The sequence below is a fragment of the Carcharhinus amblyrhynchos genome, chromosome 10 (assembly GCF_965287045.1).
Source record: "Carcharhinus amblyrhynchos chromosome 10, sCarAmb.v2.hapA, whole genome shotgun sequence".
In the NCBI taxonomy this organism is placed as follows: Eukaryota; Metazoa; Chordata; class Chondrichthyes; order Carcharhiniformes; family Carcharhinidae; genus Carcharhinus; species Carcharhinus amblyrhynchos.
Genome location: NC_137333.1, coordinates 62622835 through 62639709, shown reverse-complemented (window position 1 = coordinate 62639709; position 16875 = coordinate 62622835). Strand labels below are relative to the sequence as shown.

The 16875-nt window shown below is 39.7% G+C and overlaps 1 protein-coding gene across 5 annotated transcripts in view; it reads left to right on the top strand.

Moving 5' to 3' along the window:
* LOC145348993 (four and a half LIM domains protein 2) overlaps positions 1 to 13973 on the top strand; it is a 44165-nt gene extending 30192 nt beyond the window's left edge. For all 5 annotated transcript variants that reach the window (XM_080197174.1, XM_080197173.1, XM_080197172.1 and 2 more), the window contains exons 4-6: positions 3643 to 3812; positions 9239 to 9425; positions 12385 to 13973. In XM_080197174.1, coding sequence (XP_080053300.1) covers positions 3643 to 3812; positions 9239 to 9425; positions 12385 to 12536 — 509 coding nt within the window. In that variant the 3' untranslated portion in view covers positions 12537 to 13973. The remainder of the gene's footprint in view (positions 1 to 3642; positions 3813 to 9238; positions 9426 to 12384) is intronic.
* The last annotated feature ends 2902 nt before the right edge of the window (positions 13974 to 16875 follow it).

The following is a 16875-nucleotide window of genomic DNA, read 5'->3' as shown; positions in this document are numbered from 1 at the left end:
CTCATAAAATTCACAGTGGACTCCCATACACTGTTAAGAGAATGTTATCTGCTACTGGTCCTACTGCATAAAGAAAGGAGCTAACTCAGGCTCTTTTTCATGAAGAGCTGATGCAGCTTGGCACCAGAGAAAATTGCATTTTCATAACCCCCACTATGGACCCTCAAGTGAGTGAGCAAGAGCAGGGACTGCTCTTTAGGGTGTTCATTGTTACCGCCTCCAGTTTACCTCCTGCTCCTGCCGAAATTTCTCAAGTTGCTTTCAAAACCTGTATCATTCTGTGATCCCTTCAATTACAATGATGTGTTTTTTACATTGGTGTCTCTATCGTTGCCGCCATGTTCAGACGTTGCGTCCTTCTGTCTTGGAACTTGGTTCTTAGACATACTCTAGTATCTGCTTAACAATTGTATATGAGTACTACATCAGAGCAGTTACAGAGTAAGCACATGGCCCTTAAACATGACTTAACCTCTCTCCTGAGAGTCTAACACATGGCCAACTATGGTCAGTGGTACATTATTATCTATATCATACATATCTCAGCTGTTAAAAATTTATACTGGAACTTGCTACCCTCTTTCAATTATGTAAGAAAATTTGTTCTTGCTTTCGTGAAAATGGCTTTTCAAAGAAATTAAAATTGGTGAATTTAGCTGATTGCTATTGTAATATGAGTTCTTAAATTGCTCAGTGATATTACTTAAATTAAATCCAGTCAGAGCTTCAATCTCTGTCATAGATAAATCTCGGTGGTTGCGGACTCAAGTTCTAGTGGTGCTGAGTAAATAGAACTACAATTATCTATAATGGCTCCAAATATTTGCAGCTTCACTCACTGTAGCTTTGCACAACTGTCAGTGAGAAAGTTGTTGTAGGGTTCCGCCATCTGTGGCAATTTCTGACATACTTCATAAAGGGTAGCACTTCCTTCCTCTTCTTATGAGGTAAATGTCATCAAACACTCCACACGCTGGGAGTTAGCACATGCCTGGCTTAGTTGGGGCTCAGCAGCATACTGGAGGTTGTTTTTTTTTTATTAATTCATGGGACATGGGTGTCGCTGGCTGGCCAGAATTTTATTGACCATCCCTAGTTGCCCTTGGAGCGCAATTGAGAGTCAACCACGTTGCTGTGGCTCTGGAGTCACATGTAGGCCAGACTGGGTAAGGATTGCAGATTTCCTGCCATGAGGTAAAGCATAGGTGCCTCCAAGCAAGGTTGCAGGGGTAGGGGGGGAGGGGTGGGAGGTGTTGTTGGGGGGATGTGTTCATGCTCATAGGCATTCCATTTTTCACACTGATGATGTGCACGTACATCCACATGCCCCACATAATTTAGATGCACTCCAACTGATCTAAAACTGTTGGGGTAAATGCTGGAGGCCTGCAATAAGGTTGATCTCAATACACGGAGCCAATGAATTTAAGAATGAGAAGCTATGCTGCTAAATGCAGTGTTCTATATCAGAAACAAAACTGACAGTTCTGCATACAGTGATTCCCATGTGCCTGTGATTTACACAAATTTCAAAGGTCACTAAAGAGTCTAAGAAGCTCCCAATATTAAAGAATGACAACTGAAACCAATGAGGTTTACTTTCTCTGCAAACTGTTGAGTTAAATATTTGGTTGAAGGACCGTCATGAGACAATGGTTTTCAGTTCTGTTTGCATCAATGTCAACAGGACAGCAGAAGTAAATGAACATCTGTGGTAATACTATCAGAATTCAATTATTAATAAGCTTTCATATGTTAATATATGAGGAGAAATTAAATCGTTTGGGCTTATACTCACTGGAGGAATGAGAAGGAATCTGATCAAGATATACAAAATACTAAAAAGGATTGAGAAAGTAAATGTAGACCAAACGTTTTTCCCTCGTAGGGCAATCTGGAACGAGAGGTCACAGGTATAGGTTGAGAGGCAGTAGATTTAAAACTAAGATGAGGAGGAACTACCTATTACTTGCCTATTACTGCCCTTAATTCCTATGTTTTTATGTGTTGCATGGGTTATCGGCCAAACTCACAAATTGATGTTTATGTGCCATCAAGACAACTATATTTCAAGTATTACCCTTGACTCAGTGAAAGTGTTCTTGCCATTCAACCACAAGATCACGCAATTCAGGAACCCTATCTCAGAGACCAGAATGTAAACTAAGCTGCCAGTTCTAAAAGAGTGCTGCACTGTCAGAAGGACTTCCACATTTAGGTGAAATGTTAAACTAATGCCCTATTTGCCCTCTCAAGTGGATGCACATGATCCCATGGCACTATTCAAAAAGGAGCATGAGAATGTTCCTAGTATTCCAGTCAATGATTATCTTTAAATCAACACTAAAACCAAATAATCTCATTTCTATTTGTGGGGCCTTGCTGTTCACAAATTGGTGCTGTGCTCCCCTGTATTACAACTCTGACTACACATCAAATTGTCAGGAAAAGCATTGTATAAATTCTCTCTCTTCTTCAGACACTAGTTAAAAAAAATTCATTCATTCAATAGATGATTAGCCTTTACAGTTGTCTGACATCAGTTACAGTATCAGTGTTGATTGTTGTGATGCATATGTGGCATTACTGCGTCATTATTCCTGAACTGAATATTGCTAAGCTGGATTCTCAGACCTATTATCAAATCTAATGTTTGGCAATCATCCTTTCAACTGGCATCAGATGAGTCTCTACAGCAAAGTGTCATTTACATAGCACATTTCATTTTAACTGTTTATTTGATGTGGCTATTACATCCAACTCCAGTCACCTCAGAGAGATAATGACCATATGGTGCATCTACAACATACTGCATCTTATCTCCAACTATCAGACAAAGTTGATGATCATTTGGCCCAGCAGTTAACTGCCTGAAATGAATGTTATGCTGTGATGAATGATCATAGAGAGGGTTGCTATCATATGAAGATTTTAGTCGCATTGTTGAAATGAAATGATGATTGGGATAGAAATTTCTCATTAAAAAATGAAAGTTGAACAATTTTGCACTTTGCAGAGCAGGCTTGAAAGGCTGAATTGCCCACTTCCACTTCTAATTTCTATGTTCCTGAAGAGGAATGCTCAATGACAAACTCAAAATTGTCCTACTATCACCTCACACACACACACTGCTGAGAAATCTATGCTCCAAAAGTCTTATTTTTGGAAGAAAATATCTGCAAGAGAGACTAATTTCAGAAATACTGTAGAAATAATAGATAATGCTTTCTTCTAGCGTTCTTTTTTGTGATTCTTAGTAAAACAGGTACAATTAGCTGAAGTCAGAAGAATGATCCCACAAATTTGTGTAAATAAAGTTGATTTTTGCTAGATAATCTTTACCATCTTCCAAACAGATGATAGGAGAAGAATTATTTTTTCATGGCTTAGTGTCTTCAGCTCACACTTTTATTGTAAGAAAATATTATTTAGTAGATGTTTTAATCTTCTTGTAGTACAGGTCATTAGCTCAGTTCACCTTCAGCTGACAAGATCAGATAATGAAGCTTTGTATATCATGCTCCACAGGCTGCTACCGAAAGAGCTATTGCATATTCTTTACATTTTAAAAATGACCTGATAGAAATAGGAGAGGTAGCATCTGGATTTACACTTGCCTTTGCATCTCTTACTGAAACATAGGCACCCGCAAGATGGAATACAAGGGTAACAGCTGGCATGAGACTTGTTTCATTTGTCACCGCTGCCAACAACCATTGGGCACAAAAAGCTTCATCCCTAAGGACAATGAAAATTACTGTGTGCCGTGTTATGAAAAGCAGTTTGCCATGCACTGTGTGCAATGCAAGAAGGTGAGCCACTTATTACAAGGTCGCAGGGTAGTATTTTTTTCAATAGATCTAAACCAATTGTATGATCTGGCATGGGACCATTCAAATCAAGGAAGTTCAGGTTTCATTGTGTTAAGCAAATTCAATCCAGCAGAAGGCACCAGGGGCACCAGAATTGGCTTCAGCACCACTAAACATAGGGGAAAGAAAAGTCTTCCAGGATTTCCATTCCCAAAAGTTGGTTAACAATTTCTACTTGAAATTTGACATAAGTATTGAGAATGGTTAAAACTGAATATGGGATTCATGAAACAGTTTGTTGAGGATCCCAAGGCCATTCACAATTTTGTTTCACTGGTGAATAACTGCCATTTAACCATGACAGCGATGTTGGTATACAAAGGGAGGAAATTAAAACAAACTTTTGGAAATTAAAACAACCTAAAGTTAAAGTTTATTATAAGTAAGGCTTACATTAACACTGCAATGAAGTTGAGGGAAATTCCCCTAACAATGCAATAGATTCCAACCATCTTCTACTGCCTTTCAGGCCCTCACTTCCAACTTTTTCTTTAATTTATTGTTTCATGGGATATGGACATTGTTGGCAAGACTAACATTTATTGCTGCTACCTCAGAGCCCTTGAACTGAGCAGCATGCTAGGCCATTTCAGAGGATGGTTACGAGTCAATCACATTGCTGTGGATCTGGAATCAAATGTAGGACAGACCAGGTTAGGATAGCAGATTTCCTTCCCTAAAGAATATTGAATTTATATTAATGAATTTATAAAGACAAACAATAATAGTTTCATGGTCTCTATTGCTAAGACCGTCATTCAATTCCAGATTTTTATTTTTTATTAATTAAATTCAAATTCCACCAGCTATCATAGTGGGATTTGAATCTATTTCCCCTCAGTCTCTAAATTACTAGTATAGTGGCATTAGCACTATTTCACCAAATCTCCAGAGTGAGGAATCCATGGACACTTTTATCACCAATCCAAGGAATTTCCTTATTCACTGACCTCCATCTGTGCTTCTTCCCACTTTCTCTTGCTCACCAACTAATAGTCCCCTCAGGTTCTCCTTACCCAGCCACGAATCACATTTTTCATCCTTTCTTTCCCATGTTACCCTTGCGCTCTCTAGGCTCAACTTGCCCATGTGGCCCATCTGGTGTTTCCTTGATCTCATACCAACAAAACTGTTGGCCACCCAGCCTTCTGATCCCCCAGGCCAGCTATAAATTATAAATGGTTTCTCTTTCTTCCTCCTCCCCTCATTCAAAACCTTCAAACTCCTTCTCAAAGAAACTCTGTCTTAGCAAATTACCATTCCCATTTCTCTGTGCTCTGCGTGTTTCCACCTCCCAAATGTATGTCCACCTCTAACTATTAGATTCTCTTCAATAAAATTTCCATTCCTCCCACAATGGGTCTAGCCAAGTTCATAAGTGGTATAATCTCTGTGACTGTTGTGCATTACCTTTCTTTGATCCCCTTTACCTTTTGAAGTGATTGACATGATCAGTTACACCATCCAGGATGTTGCTTGGCTGGAGGTTTTTAGGTATAAGGAGAGGTTGGATAAACTCGGATTGTCTTCACTGGAAAGATGGGAGCTGAGGAGTGATCTGATAGAGGTCTACAAAATTATGAGAAGCAGAGATAGGGTGGATAATCAGAGGTTTTTTCCCAGGCTGGAGAGATCAACTAGAAGAGGGAACATGTTTAAGGTGAGAGGGGGTAAGTAGGGGAGACGTGCGGATTAAGTTTTTCACACATTGGGTGGTGGGTGCCTGGAACACATTGCCAATGGAAGCAGTGAAGCAACACGTTAGCAACTTTCAAGGCATAGACACATGAACAGAAGGCAAACAGGTTTGGACTGGCCCAGACCTGGCCAAAGTATACGAGAGTTGTTATGACCAGATTGGGAAGTGAAGTAACTCCCCTCTATTCAACCTCTCCAGCTAATCATAACAAAGATGTTTTTCCCCTCATGCATGCCTTTTCCAAATCCCAAATCTACTTGCTTATTGTCTTTACAGTGAACAATAAGGAGCCAGTAGTGGAGTTTTGTTGAGTCAAAGAATGAGTTTATTAGCAAATAAACTCGAGGAATAAAATAATAAAGTTGCAATATTACACACACACACACACATCAACACACACACACATGTGCACATACATCAGAAATTAAGAAAGAGTATACAATTAAATCCTTTGCTGTATTGACGGAATTGTTGAATGTTAGCTGGTTCTTTGAAAATTCTGGAAATGAATTGAAGTTTGTGGAGACATTTGTTGGAGACAATGTCCTTTTTAAAAAAATCTATACTCTGTATTCCAGAAATTGATAAATTTCTCATGAGGTTCTTTCAGATGGACATTCACTTTCTCTTGTAAATGATTTTTTGGGTATAAAGATTGGACTTTATTTAACTTAATAGTGAGGGAGAAATTCCTTACTGTTCCATTAATTCCAGATTCCTCTGCTTCTGCTTCACACACACAAATCCTACTCACTGTGTTGCTATAATATAGTAAGAAGTCTCACAACACCAGGTTAAAGTCCAACAAGTTTATTTGATAGTAAACCCACAGGCGTTCGGAACGCTGTTCCTTCGTCAGGTGAGTGGAAAGTTCTGATCAGGGCATATAAAGGCACACACAGTTTGTAAACCCTGATCAGAACTTATGATCTTTCCTTAAATTGGAAAACTTTTTGAACATTAACAGCAAGAAAATCCAAATCCTCACCTATCTCCTAATGCAATTTTCTACCCATGTTGTGTTGTGTTTAGTACATCTAACGTAGGTCATCTCCACTTCAAATGCCTGCTTTTACACCTAACCATTTGATGGTCTTAATTCCAAAGGCACCCAGTCCCCAGCTTAATTAAATTAATCATACATCCAGACACACATACTGTTTCCACAGCCCAACACAATATTCTCAAAAAATAGTAAAATAATGACATTTTTATCATAGTATATTCCAAAGAAATCTGATTACCATGTTTTCTGTAGTCATTGTTGTAGAATAAGTAATCACATGTTGATGCAGGAACGTTTGACACATTTCAAGATAGTAAAAACCGATAGGAGATGAAGTGTGAAATTTTCCCATTCTGCCCGCCAGGAATTGTACCGGGCAGGACAAGGACCACACAAAGTTCTAATGACCTGTTGACCTCGGGCAGGATTTTCCAGTCTTGGGGCAAGTCAGCCAAAAAATCCTCTCTGAGGTTCTTTCGTTCTCCACGGGGGGTTTGACTGTTTGTTGGTTGTATAACCTGGCTGGCCAGCCATTCCCCATTGTCTTAACAGGATTATACTTGATTTAAGTCCAGGAGTTTGCATTTTAATATCAACCATTCAATAGTTCTTCTTGACGCGGACCTCAACATCCCAAGGTGTAAAATTCCATGAGCAATATGTCACAGCAGCCTGCAGTATAATTCCAAAATTGTGCACCGACCACACCAGACATCATATGACTTACAAAAGGCATCTTTGGTCACATATTTTCCAGTATTTTTAAAAAAGGTCCTTTTTAAACAGTTTTGTGTGGTTTTGGTTAACTGGTGAAGATATAGATAGATATCACTCAATCACAATTTCCCATCATCATGACAGACAATGCTTCCAGTTGGCAGCATGTTAAAATCCATGAAGAAAGGCATTATTACACTTGTCTGCATGCAGAAAGGGGGAAAGGAAGGAAATTAGAAATTGTGGACTCATTTCACTGCCTAATGTGTGTTTGAGCCTCTCAGTTGCTGTAGAGTAAAGGTGACACAAGTTCTGCTTCTTCACAAAATACCTTTATTTCTTTGATCCAACTCCACACATAATTTTTCACCAACAAATCGTGCCACCTATGGCCCCTTGATATATCAGTGACTTCTACTGAATTATTGACATCAAATTAGGACTTAATTGGAAGGTCTGTTAACCCATTCCTAACAACGTGGACTACAAAACTCAAGATCATTGTCAAATCGGGTCAAGTGGAGTTGGTGCGTACCCTGACCATACCTGCATTGTGTCTGAAGGAAAATCTCAGAACTTTGTGCGTAGTCAGGAATATCATTGCCCATGTGTGGGACATAGGGGTAGACACCTGTTTCATCAGTCTGAACCAGCCTTCAACAAAATATTGCAAACCTCGATGATGGATGTGCTCACCAATGGTTAGATATATGCTGAATTGTAAAGAAAACAGAAAATTGCAGTGATTGATTAAGAGAATGAGTGAAAGAATGGTAGATGTAGTTTAATGTAGAAAGGTGTGAGATACAAATAGCCGGAAAAAAATTAATTTAAAAGGTGAAGTTTAAAAGTTTATTTATTATCACAAGTAGACTGACATCAACACTGCAATGAAGTTACCGTGAAAGTTCCCCAGTTGTCACAGGGACTTTAGGTGTGTAATTTCCCAAAGGGCATTCAAAATGTAGGTGACAAATCATTGAAAGCCGGCTCAAAGGTGTAAAATCATTTTTTCAAGTCCAAAATGCTAAGATTCAGCATTAGTTGTGCAAAGGAATTGGATACCTGATTTGAAGAAAGAAATTCTGCTCTTATGGATTTACAGGAAGTAAATTACTGGATGAAGCAATGACCATAGGCCATGTAACTGGGCGTTATACTCACAGATGATCAGGAGATTGAGGAGTGAATGGACTAATATATTAATGATAATATAATGGATGGTAGAGGATGACTTATTCTAGTTGGAGAATCCAAAACAAATGGGTGTCATCTTGGAAGTTTGAAGTTGCTGGGGCTGATTTTTCACCTGTGGTGGGGTAAAAAATTTTCAGTTTCAGTTTAGTCACCTGCCTCTCCTTTCCCCAGCAAGCTGCAGATGGGTGTTAACCGCTTGCACCCAAAGTGAAAATTACCCTCATTGTCCCTGAAGACCATAGATGTTGATGACAGTGATGAAAAGAGAGATAGGTACTTAGTCTGGACATACATGTTTTTAGAGATATGAAAGAGAACTTTGTCAGTGAGATTTAAGCTATGGTGCTGCCATTTCGATAACAGTGCAGAAGAGTTGAATGGCCTACTCTTTATCTTCATTGAAAATTTGACCAGTTGATGCAATGCTGTGGTAAAATTTGTGAATATTTAAAGCCACTTTATCATACTTTTATTATCTAATTACAGTGAAACAACATACTGAATAATTTTACCAACATTGCTATGACATTGTAAAAGTCTGACGTGTTTCCACAAACAAGCATAACTTTTTAAATTTGTTTCAATTTTCTTCTGTTACATGAATATGTTTTCACTTGCACAATAAAATGACTATGATTTATCCCCCTCCATTGTCTGCTCAATATTTTATCTAAAGATCTGCTATCAATCATTACCTGTTGACAATGATGTAACTGACAGTCGCTTGTATTTCACCTTGCTGACCAGGCTATTACTACTGGAGGCGTCACTTATCATGATCAACCCTGGCACAAAGAGTGCTTTCTCTGCACCGGATGTAAGATACCACTGGCTGGACAACATTTCACCTCGCGGGACGAATTTGCATACTGCCTGGATTGCTTCAGTAACCTTTATGCCAAAAAATGTGCTGCCTGTGGCAATCCAATCACTGGTAAGTTCCTCATCATAAAAAACCCAACCAGCAAAGAAAAAGATGCAAAATGGTAGGTGGTGTTGCAATCTAAAATAATTGGACTCAGTGGTGAGTCCAAAAGATTGTAAAGTCCCCAATTTAAAGATGAGATGCTGTTCTTTGAGTTTGCGTTGAGCCTCAATAGGACATTGCACAAGGCCAAAGACAGACAGGTCAGAGTGGGAGTCAAGTGCAGAAATAAAATGATAGGCAACAGGAAGATGCGGATCATGTTTGTAGACTGAGCAGAGATGTTCTGCAGAGTAGTCATCCAGTCTGCATTTGGCCTCCCCTGTGTAGAGGAGACTGCATTGTGAGCAGAAAATACAGTGAAATAAATACCAAAGACAAGAAAATCACTGTTTCACCTGGAAGGAGTGTTTGTGAACTTGGGTGATGAGAATGGAGGAGATAAAAGGGCAGGTGCTGCATTTCCTGCACTTGTGTGGAAAGGTGCCTTGGAAAGGGAGGAAGTGATTGAGGCTACTGAAGAGTGGTCCAGGATTTCATCGAGGGAATGGACCCTTCAAAATGTTGGAAGGAGACTCCAGGGGGAAATGCATTTGATTGTGAAATCATGTTGGAAGTGACTGAAATAACCTCCAACAAAAATCTGCAAAAACTTGACTGTGTAACAAGAATTGTCAAAATAAAATGATTTTGCGTACAATGGAACTTCACTGCAGAGCTAAAAGTCACTTTATTTCACTTCCTTGGTGACTAAAAGTGCAAAATGTTTTGTTTAGTCTAAATTCCTATTGCAATATTTGTTGAATACTTAATTATTTGACTGTCCCAGTAATGCAACGTGGATCCCCTCATTTATGGCACATAACGTGTTGTAAATTTGTATCTACATTTAATGTTAATTGAATTGACATTTATAATGAATTGTAAAACAAATTTCCCACGGACCTATTGGGTCTATTCAATCCTTTGAATAGACGAGGGGACAGCACTAGTACAGGGTTTTAAATTTAATTTTATTTCTTTTATCGAACAGAGTTTATGAAATTTAATTTCTTTTATAGAACAGAGTTTATGAAAATTAACATGACAGAAGCAGTAAATATAAAAGAAAACTTGGAGACTGGCTCCCAAGCAAGCTAGGCCTGTACTGTACACACTGAACTGAGCTTGAACAGGATCTTGAAACTGAACTGAAAATACATACTAAAATCTGCAATGTATCTCAACCCTTATCTTGTTATTGTAAGTGTCTTTTGCAGGCTGTCTCTGTCTAGAAAAACAAGCCTTGCGGCTGCTGTTATTAACAACTTGTCTTGCCTGCATTGCATACTCTTCAGGAATGCAGTCATTTTTTAGCTAATCCAGCATGCCTTCTGACTTTTAAAACTAGTCAAGTTAGCAGTGTTAGTTAGCCTCTACAATCTAGCATTTAAATGTAATTGCAAAGGCAAAAACATCTTAAAATGAAGTCTTTGCCTAGATGATGTCTTTACATAGACTGAAGCAAACAGGACTAAGCATACATAGGATCTCTCAAACCCCTAAAATAAGGGTGTTTCCATCAGTAATGCGCCATGGTATATTGCTTTACTTTAAAATAAACCTCTTTATATTTGACAAAAAACAGTCAATGTGATGTAACATTCACTACATCAACTGACATTTATTGGGGGTAGGATTTCCAATGAGGAGGAGCTACTCTCGTTGGGAAGACTGGATTTCTCCGAGAATCATGACATTTTAACTCCATAGCACGTGATTGTCTTTTAATCAGCTTCCCACCCAGAAGACAGCCTTATTGGCAGTGATGGCTGGTGTCAGAGAAAGAGGTCTGTGATAGTGAGAATTCCTATGGGGGTGGGGAGAATGGTGCAGCGGTGGGGTTGGTGACACCCTGGAGGAATCACTGATTGCCGAAGTCAGAATTTGGGAGGGGGGAGTTGAGGAAGGTCCCAGTTACAGCAGCTTAATCAAAATAGGCTTGTTCTTAGACCATTAGTGATCATGTGTGTGGTTCAGTGATTGTGGAGAGTGTCTTTGATAGTGTAGTTGTTAGTGACCATAGATGGAGGTTAATGATGGTGAGTAGGGATCAATGACTGTGGGGATCTGATGATACATGATCACAGGGGTGGGGTGGATAATCATGGAGGGATTAGTGATTGATGGGGGGAAGTCAACGGAGGGAGCCAGTGACTTTTTTGGGGGGGAGGTAGTCACTGATTGTTGGGAGGGTATGGATGAGCACATGGCTCAAGAACCAGACTGGTTTGATGGGCTGGATGGATGAACTTGCATCCTGGCCATTAAGAAATGGTGTAAAAGCACTTCATTTTCCTATGCTGCTGTCCTCCCCTGTGTTTAGTTACCAGGTTTCCTGAGGCCCAATGAAACCCAACTAGCCTGGACTAATGATAAAATTGGACATATGCAATCTCATTAAAATATTTAAATAAGTAATGGCCTCCTGTGTGCGGGTTTGTTTTCTGTCCCCACTACTCTCTTTGTGCCGCCTCCATTAAAATCAGACATGGGCAGGTTTGAGACGAGTTAGGTTCATTTCTTGAGATTTGGCTCAGAAGGCACAAAAATTGTTGAGCTTGGGGGTGACAAAGATGCAGATGGGAGTTTGAACAATGATTTGAGTAAGGCAGATGATATGGTGAAATTGGAAATAGATGGCCTTAATAATAGAGTGAATTTTGGATTGAAACTCCGTTCAGATTTGGGTGGCATAAGGAGGTTGACCATTGTTTTTGGTTAGTTTGATCAAGTGATGGAATTGGGGCTAAAATTATGAAAGCAGAAAAGCCCTAAATTGCAATTTGTCAAATATCTACAGTTTCCTCGGAGCATCTTCCTTAACTGCTTCCTTGGCAATCTGTCCCATATAATTTAAGCCCTCTGTGTAATGTGGTTAAACCTCATCTATCTATTTACCTTCCTTTTGCAATTAATTTTTTTCCAGGTCTTGGAGGAACCAAGTACATCTCATTTGAGGAGCGTCAATGGCATAACGACTGCTTCAACTGTAAAAAATGCTCTATATCACTCGTGGGGCGTGGTTTTCTCACAGAACGAGATGACATCCTTTGCCCTGAGTGCGGCAAGAATCTGTGAGAACTGATTGGTTAGCAACAGATTTCGTAGCAACTTTGACTGTAGCTGCATTAAAGCAAACTTCTCTGGCTATCAGCTTCCCTTGTATGAATTGTCCATAATAGTACTTTCTCTTCCTCTGCTTGACAACTTGGTTAAAAAAAACAGTTTACAAAATGTTAATGAAATTACTGATGGTTTGCATGACTGCACTGAATGTTTCCAAGTGAAAGTTTAGCATTTTAATCTAGTATGCACATATCAACATAAGCAAGTAAAATTAAATATCTCTATAATGATAAAAGACTACTGAAACATTGTGGTCTACATTATATCAGTAAAGATTCAATTTTATTGTTGAAGGGTTTAACATTGGAGTTGTTTTTAAACTGTATAAGTAATGTTTTGGTACAAATTTAAAAGTTTAGGACAAATTGTATGTGATTTTATCAATTGATCCACCTGATGACAAACTGAAGTGACAAAGATCCATGTGCAGACTCAACAACTAAGCTAACTTTGGCCAGCCGTACGCATTCATGTTTAGTAAAAACACATTTGCAAGTAACATTTTTATTATACTGCATGAATATATGTGTGAAATGAATGTTGGTTGAAGGCACCACCATGCATCTCACTATTTTCCTCAACTATTAAGTATTTTGATACATAAGGTGCATCAAAGAAAAAAATATCTTCTCCAATATCCTGAACTTGTGAGGAAAGTATTAATAACTACAGAAAGTATTGATACTTTCTGTAGTTATTAATACTTTCCTCACAAGTATCAATACTTTTTGTAGGGACTTCAACAATCCAAGGAGGCAGCTCACCACTATCTTCTCAAGGGCAACTAGGAATGGGCAATAATTGCTGGCCTAGTCAGCGATGCCCACATCCTATAAATGAATGAAGAAAGCACCTGAGCCTAGACTCCTGACTGTCGGTTTATCATGCCCTTGATTCTACTGTCCAAGAATTGAGACATACACAGCAATTACACTGCGGTACACAATGATAGAATGTGATATTTTTTACAAAGTTACATTTGACTTTCTCATTATTCTTAAGTGTCTTTAATTTGTTTCAAAATGGCTATAAAATAAAGATTATGGTGGGAGGGCAATGGATTGTTTAATGTTGTTCTTTGGAGTCGTGGAGTGGGATTTTATGGTTTCACTCATTCCAAAACTGTAAAATCGTGCCTGAGGTCAACGGACCTTCCTATTGTCCCTCCCTTGCCCACTACAATTCCCAGTGGGCAGAGCGGTGAAATTCTGGTGGTGATGTCTGTTAGATTCAACGTACTATTCAAAGTATTTTATAGAAAGAACCAGTTACATCAAATTCCCCAGTCAGCAGGAGCTTTAGCTAAATTATTACCCTGTTTCAGTTCAGAGCTCCACAGACTCTGAGAATTCTCCTTTTTATGATTCAAGTAATGTTGAACAAATACCCTTTGTAAAGTAAGGAGTGTTGTAGAGGCAACAGGTGACTAACTATTGTGTTATGAAAGTTAGTCACCTGTTGCCTCTACAACACTCCTTACTTTTCAAAGGGTATTTGTTCAACATTACTTGAATCATAAAAAGGAGAATTCTCAGAGAATCTAGGCCTAGCAATGAGTTGACATAGCAAAGCTTCCAAAGCAGTCAGTCTTTGCTTCAATAAAGGAGGAAGTGGTGCCATAATCCAAGGCCTTGCGTTTGCAAATAAAGTGCCTAAGGCTTAGTTGTGGCCTTCTTGTAAAGTTGGCTTGCCTTAAACATGACTGGCACCAGACTAGCTGCATTCAGAGAATTGATGTCTAACTGCAACCAAACCAATGGTGAAAAAGACAAATGTGTTTTTAAAAGCCCTTAATCAAGAATATGGATCTTGGAGGAGCCTTCCTCTTTCTGGCTACTCAATGTAGTTCTGCAGACAATTTACAGCTTCTGCTTAGCCCCATCTATACCTTCCAATTGCCTCATTACTTCTGATCACTTCCCTACCTCATCCTACCTCTTTCCTCGTCTGCTAACCTTATCCCTCCCCTCCCCTCCTCTCCCCTCTCCAACTCACCCCCAAACTTCCTGATGCAGCAGCCTGGAATCCAATTCAGATTTCCTAGCTTGCTTCCTGAGGTTACCAGCAAAAGCTCTGGCAGATCATAAAACAAGGTTTGAAGGGCAGCAAGTTCTGCTTTCTGCATGGTGCGCTGGAAGAATAATAAAAGATTGGGAAGAGTTTGAAGGAAGTGAAGGAAGGAAACAATCACATTGGTGGAACATTGCAGTAATTTCTGTAACAAAGCAAGTCTGTGTTAAAGGGATTGGCTTAGAACATAGGAGCAGAAGTTGGCCATTTGGCCTGCTATGTCACTTAATAGGATAATGGCTGATCTTCTTCTACCTCAATGCCATCCTCAAGCACTGTCCCTGTACCTCTTGACATTATTGCTATCTACATACTTATGAACTAAGAGCTGGAGTTCAGCCCATGAAACCTGCATTGACAACAATCCCACCCTATCTCCACAATTCTACGTATTTACCCTGCAAATGCCCCTGACACTAAGGGACAATTTCATATGGCCAATCAACCTAACCTGCTCATCTTTGATTTGGACTTGGGTACAGTGAAATATTCCTTGCTAATGTTCACAAAATTAACAGTTTTGCTAAGCAGTGAGCACTATAAAGAGATCTCATAACATGAGTAAGGTAAAGGAATGGATGAAATGATGGCAGGAACAGTTTACTAAACATAACATTTTTACAATAAAAGAAGGAATGGCTGTATTGTGTATAATTAATGAAAGAACATTGAATGATTTCTGGCTTCAAATGCATCATTTCCTGAAAATGCAAGTTCGGTTAACCAAATGCTTAACTCTGCTCAGTGGAAAGAGGTCCTATAAGTAGGAGCATGGGGTGTGAGAATAAAGAGCTAACATTAAATTTATTCAGTATGTTTGTGGCTAGAGTTAGAGTATTGTGTGCAGAAACAGAAGTAAAGCTAAGCAGATATTTCTGCTTTGGAGGTTTTTAAATTGTAGTGGAGTGATAAAGAAATGTTAATTCCGTATTGATAGGGTCAGTACATATAGGGTTAATGTGCGATGGAGTTCAGTACCACCCAAACAGGGACCACGATGTAAGAAGGCACCTGATCCAGTGCCAGGTCAGTCTCGAGATGGACAGAGATGTGTATGTACTGAGAATGGAGTCAACTCTATATCTGTATCCACTACTGTATACATGCATATTGTTCTATTGTTAATAAAGATTTACTGTTAATTTACTCAAGACTGTGAAGCCCACTTCATGGACATCTGAAGCAGGATTCTTCAATTTCTTCTGGAACCACTGACAAGGAGTGATTATTTTGAACAATAATAAAAAATAATTATTTTAAAACTGCCATCAAAAGAATAGAAATTCAGAAAGATTTCGCTCCTGGGGTAGGATTCTTCCAAAAAAATTCTAAGTGTCAAATTTGCACAAAAACTGAAGTAAATCCTGCTGTTTTTGTCAGTCGGAGTTTCAAAATGAATCTTCCATACTCCCACTGCAGAATGCACTAGTGTGAATATCATTAAAAAAAAAATCGGTGGGCTAGACCTATTGCCGCTGGAGAAGCTGGCTGCATTACACTGAACAGGTCACTGCCCATGCGCCAATCTGTCAGCACTGAGAACAGCGCAAGCGCAGTAGTCCCACACTGTTGGCCTCTTGATCGCTGGCCAGTGCGATTGGCAATCCCACAACCTCCACATTGCTGCCCCCCCCCACCCCGCACCGATCACTGGTCTCCCAGAGTGTCTGGGCCAGCCTCGACTCCCCTCCACCCCGAACCATCTTGAATTCCCTCCACCCACCCCAGTAGTCCCTATCTTTCCCCACCTCCAGGAGGCCGAAACCCAGCCCCCAACCCAAGGCCAGCTCCAATCATTGTCCCCCCTCCCTTTCCCCCACTTTGCACTCGGTAGTTCCACTGCCACCCCACCCGGGGGGGTGGGTGGGGGGGCGGGGGTGGAGCGGGGAAGTAGGCAATGATTGGGGCTGGCCTTGGGGTGGGGTGGCAGTGGAGCTACCAAGTGCAAAGTGGCAGTGGAATAGAATCATAGAGTCATAGAGGTTTACAGCATGGAAACAGGCCCTTCAGCCCAACTTGTCCATGCTGCCTTTTTTTTTTCAAACCCGTAAGCTAATCGCAATTGCCCGCATTTGGCCCATATCCCTCTATACCCATCGTACCTATGTAACTATCTAAATGCTTTTTAAAAGATAAAATTGTACCCGCCTCGACTATTACTACCTCTGGCAGACCCTCACCACCCTCTGTGAAAAAATTGCCCCTCTGGGCACTTTTGTAT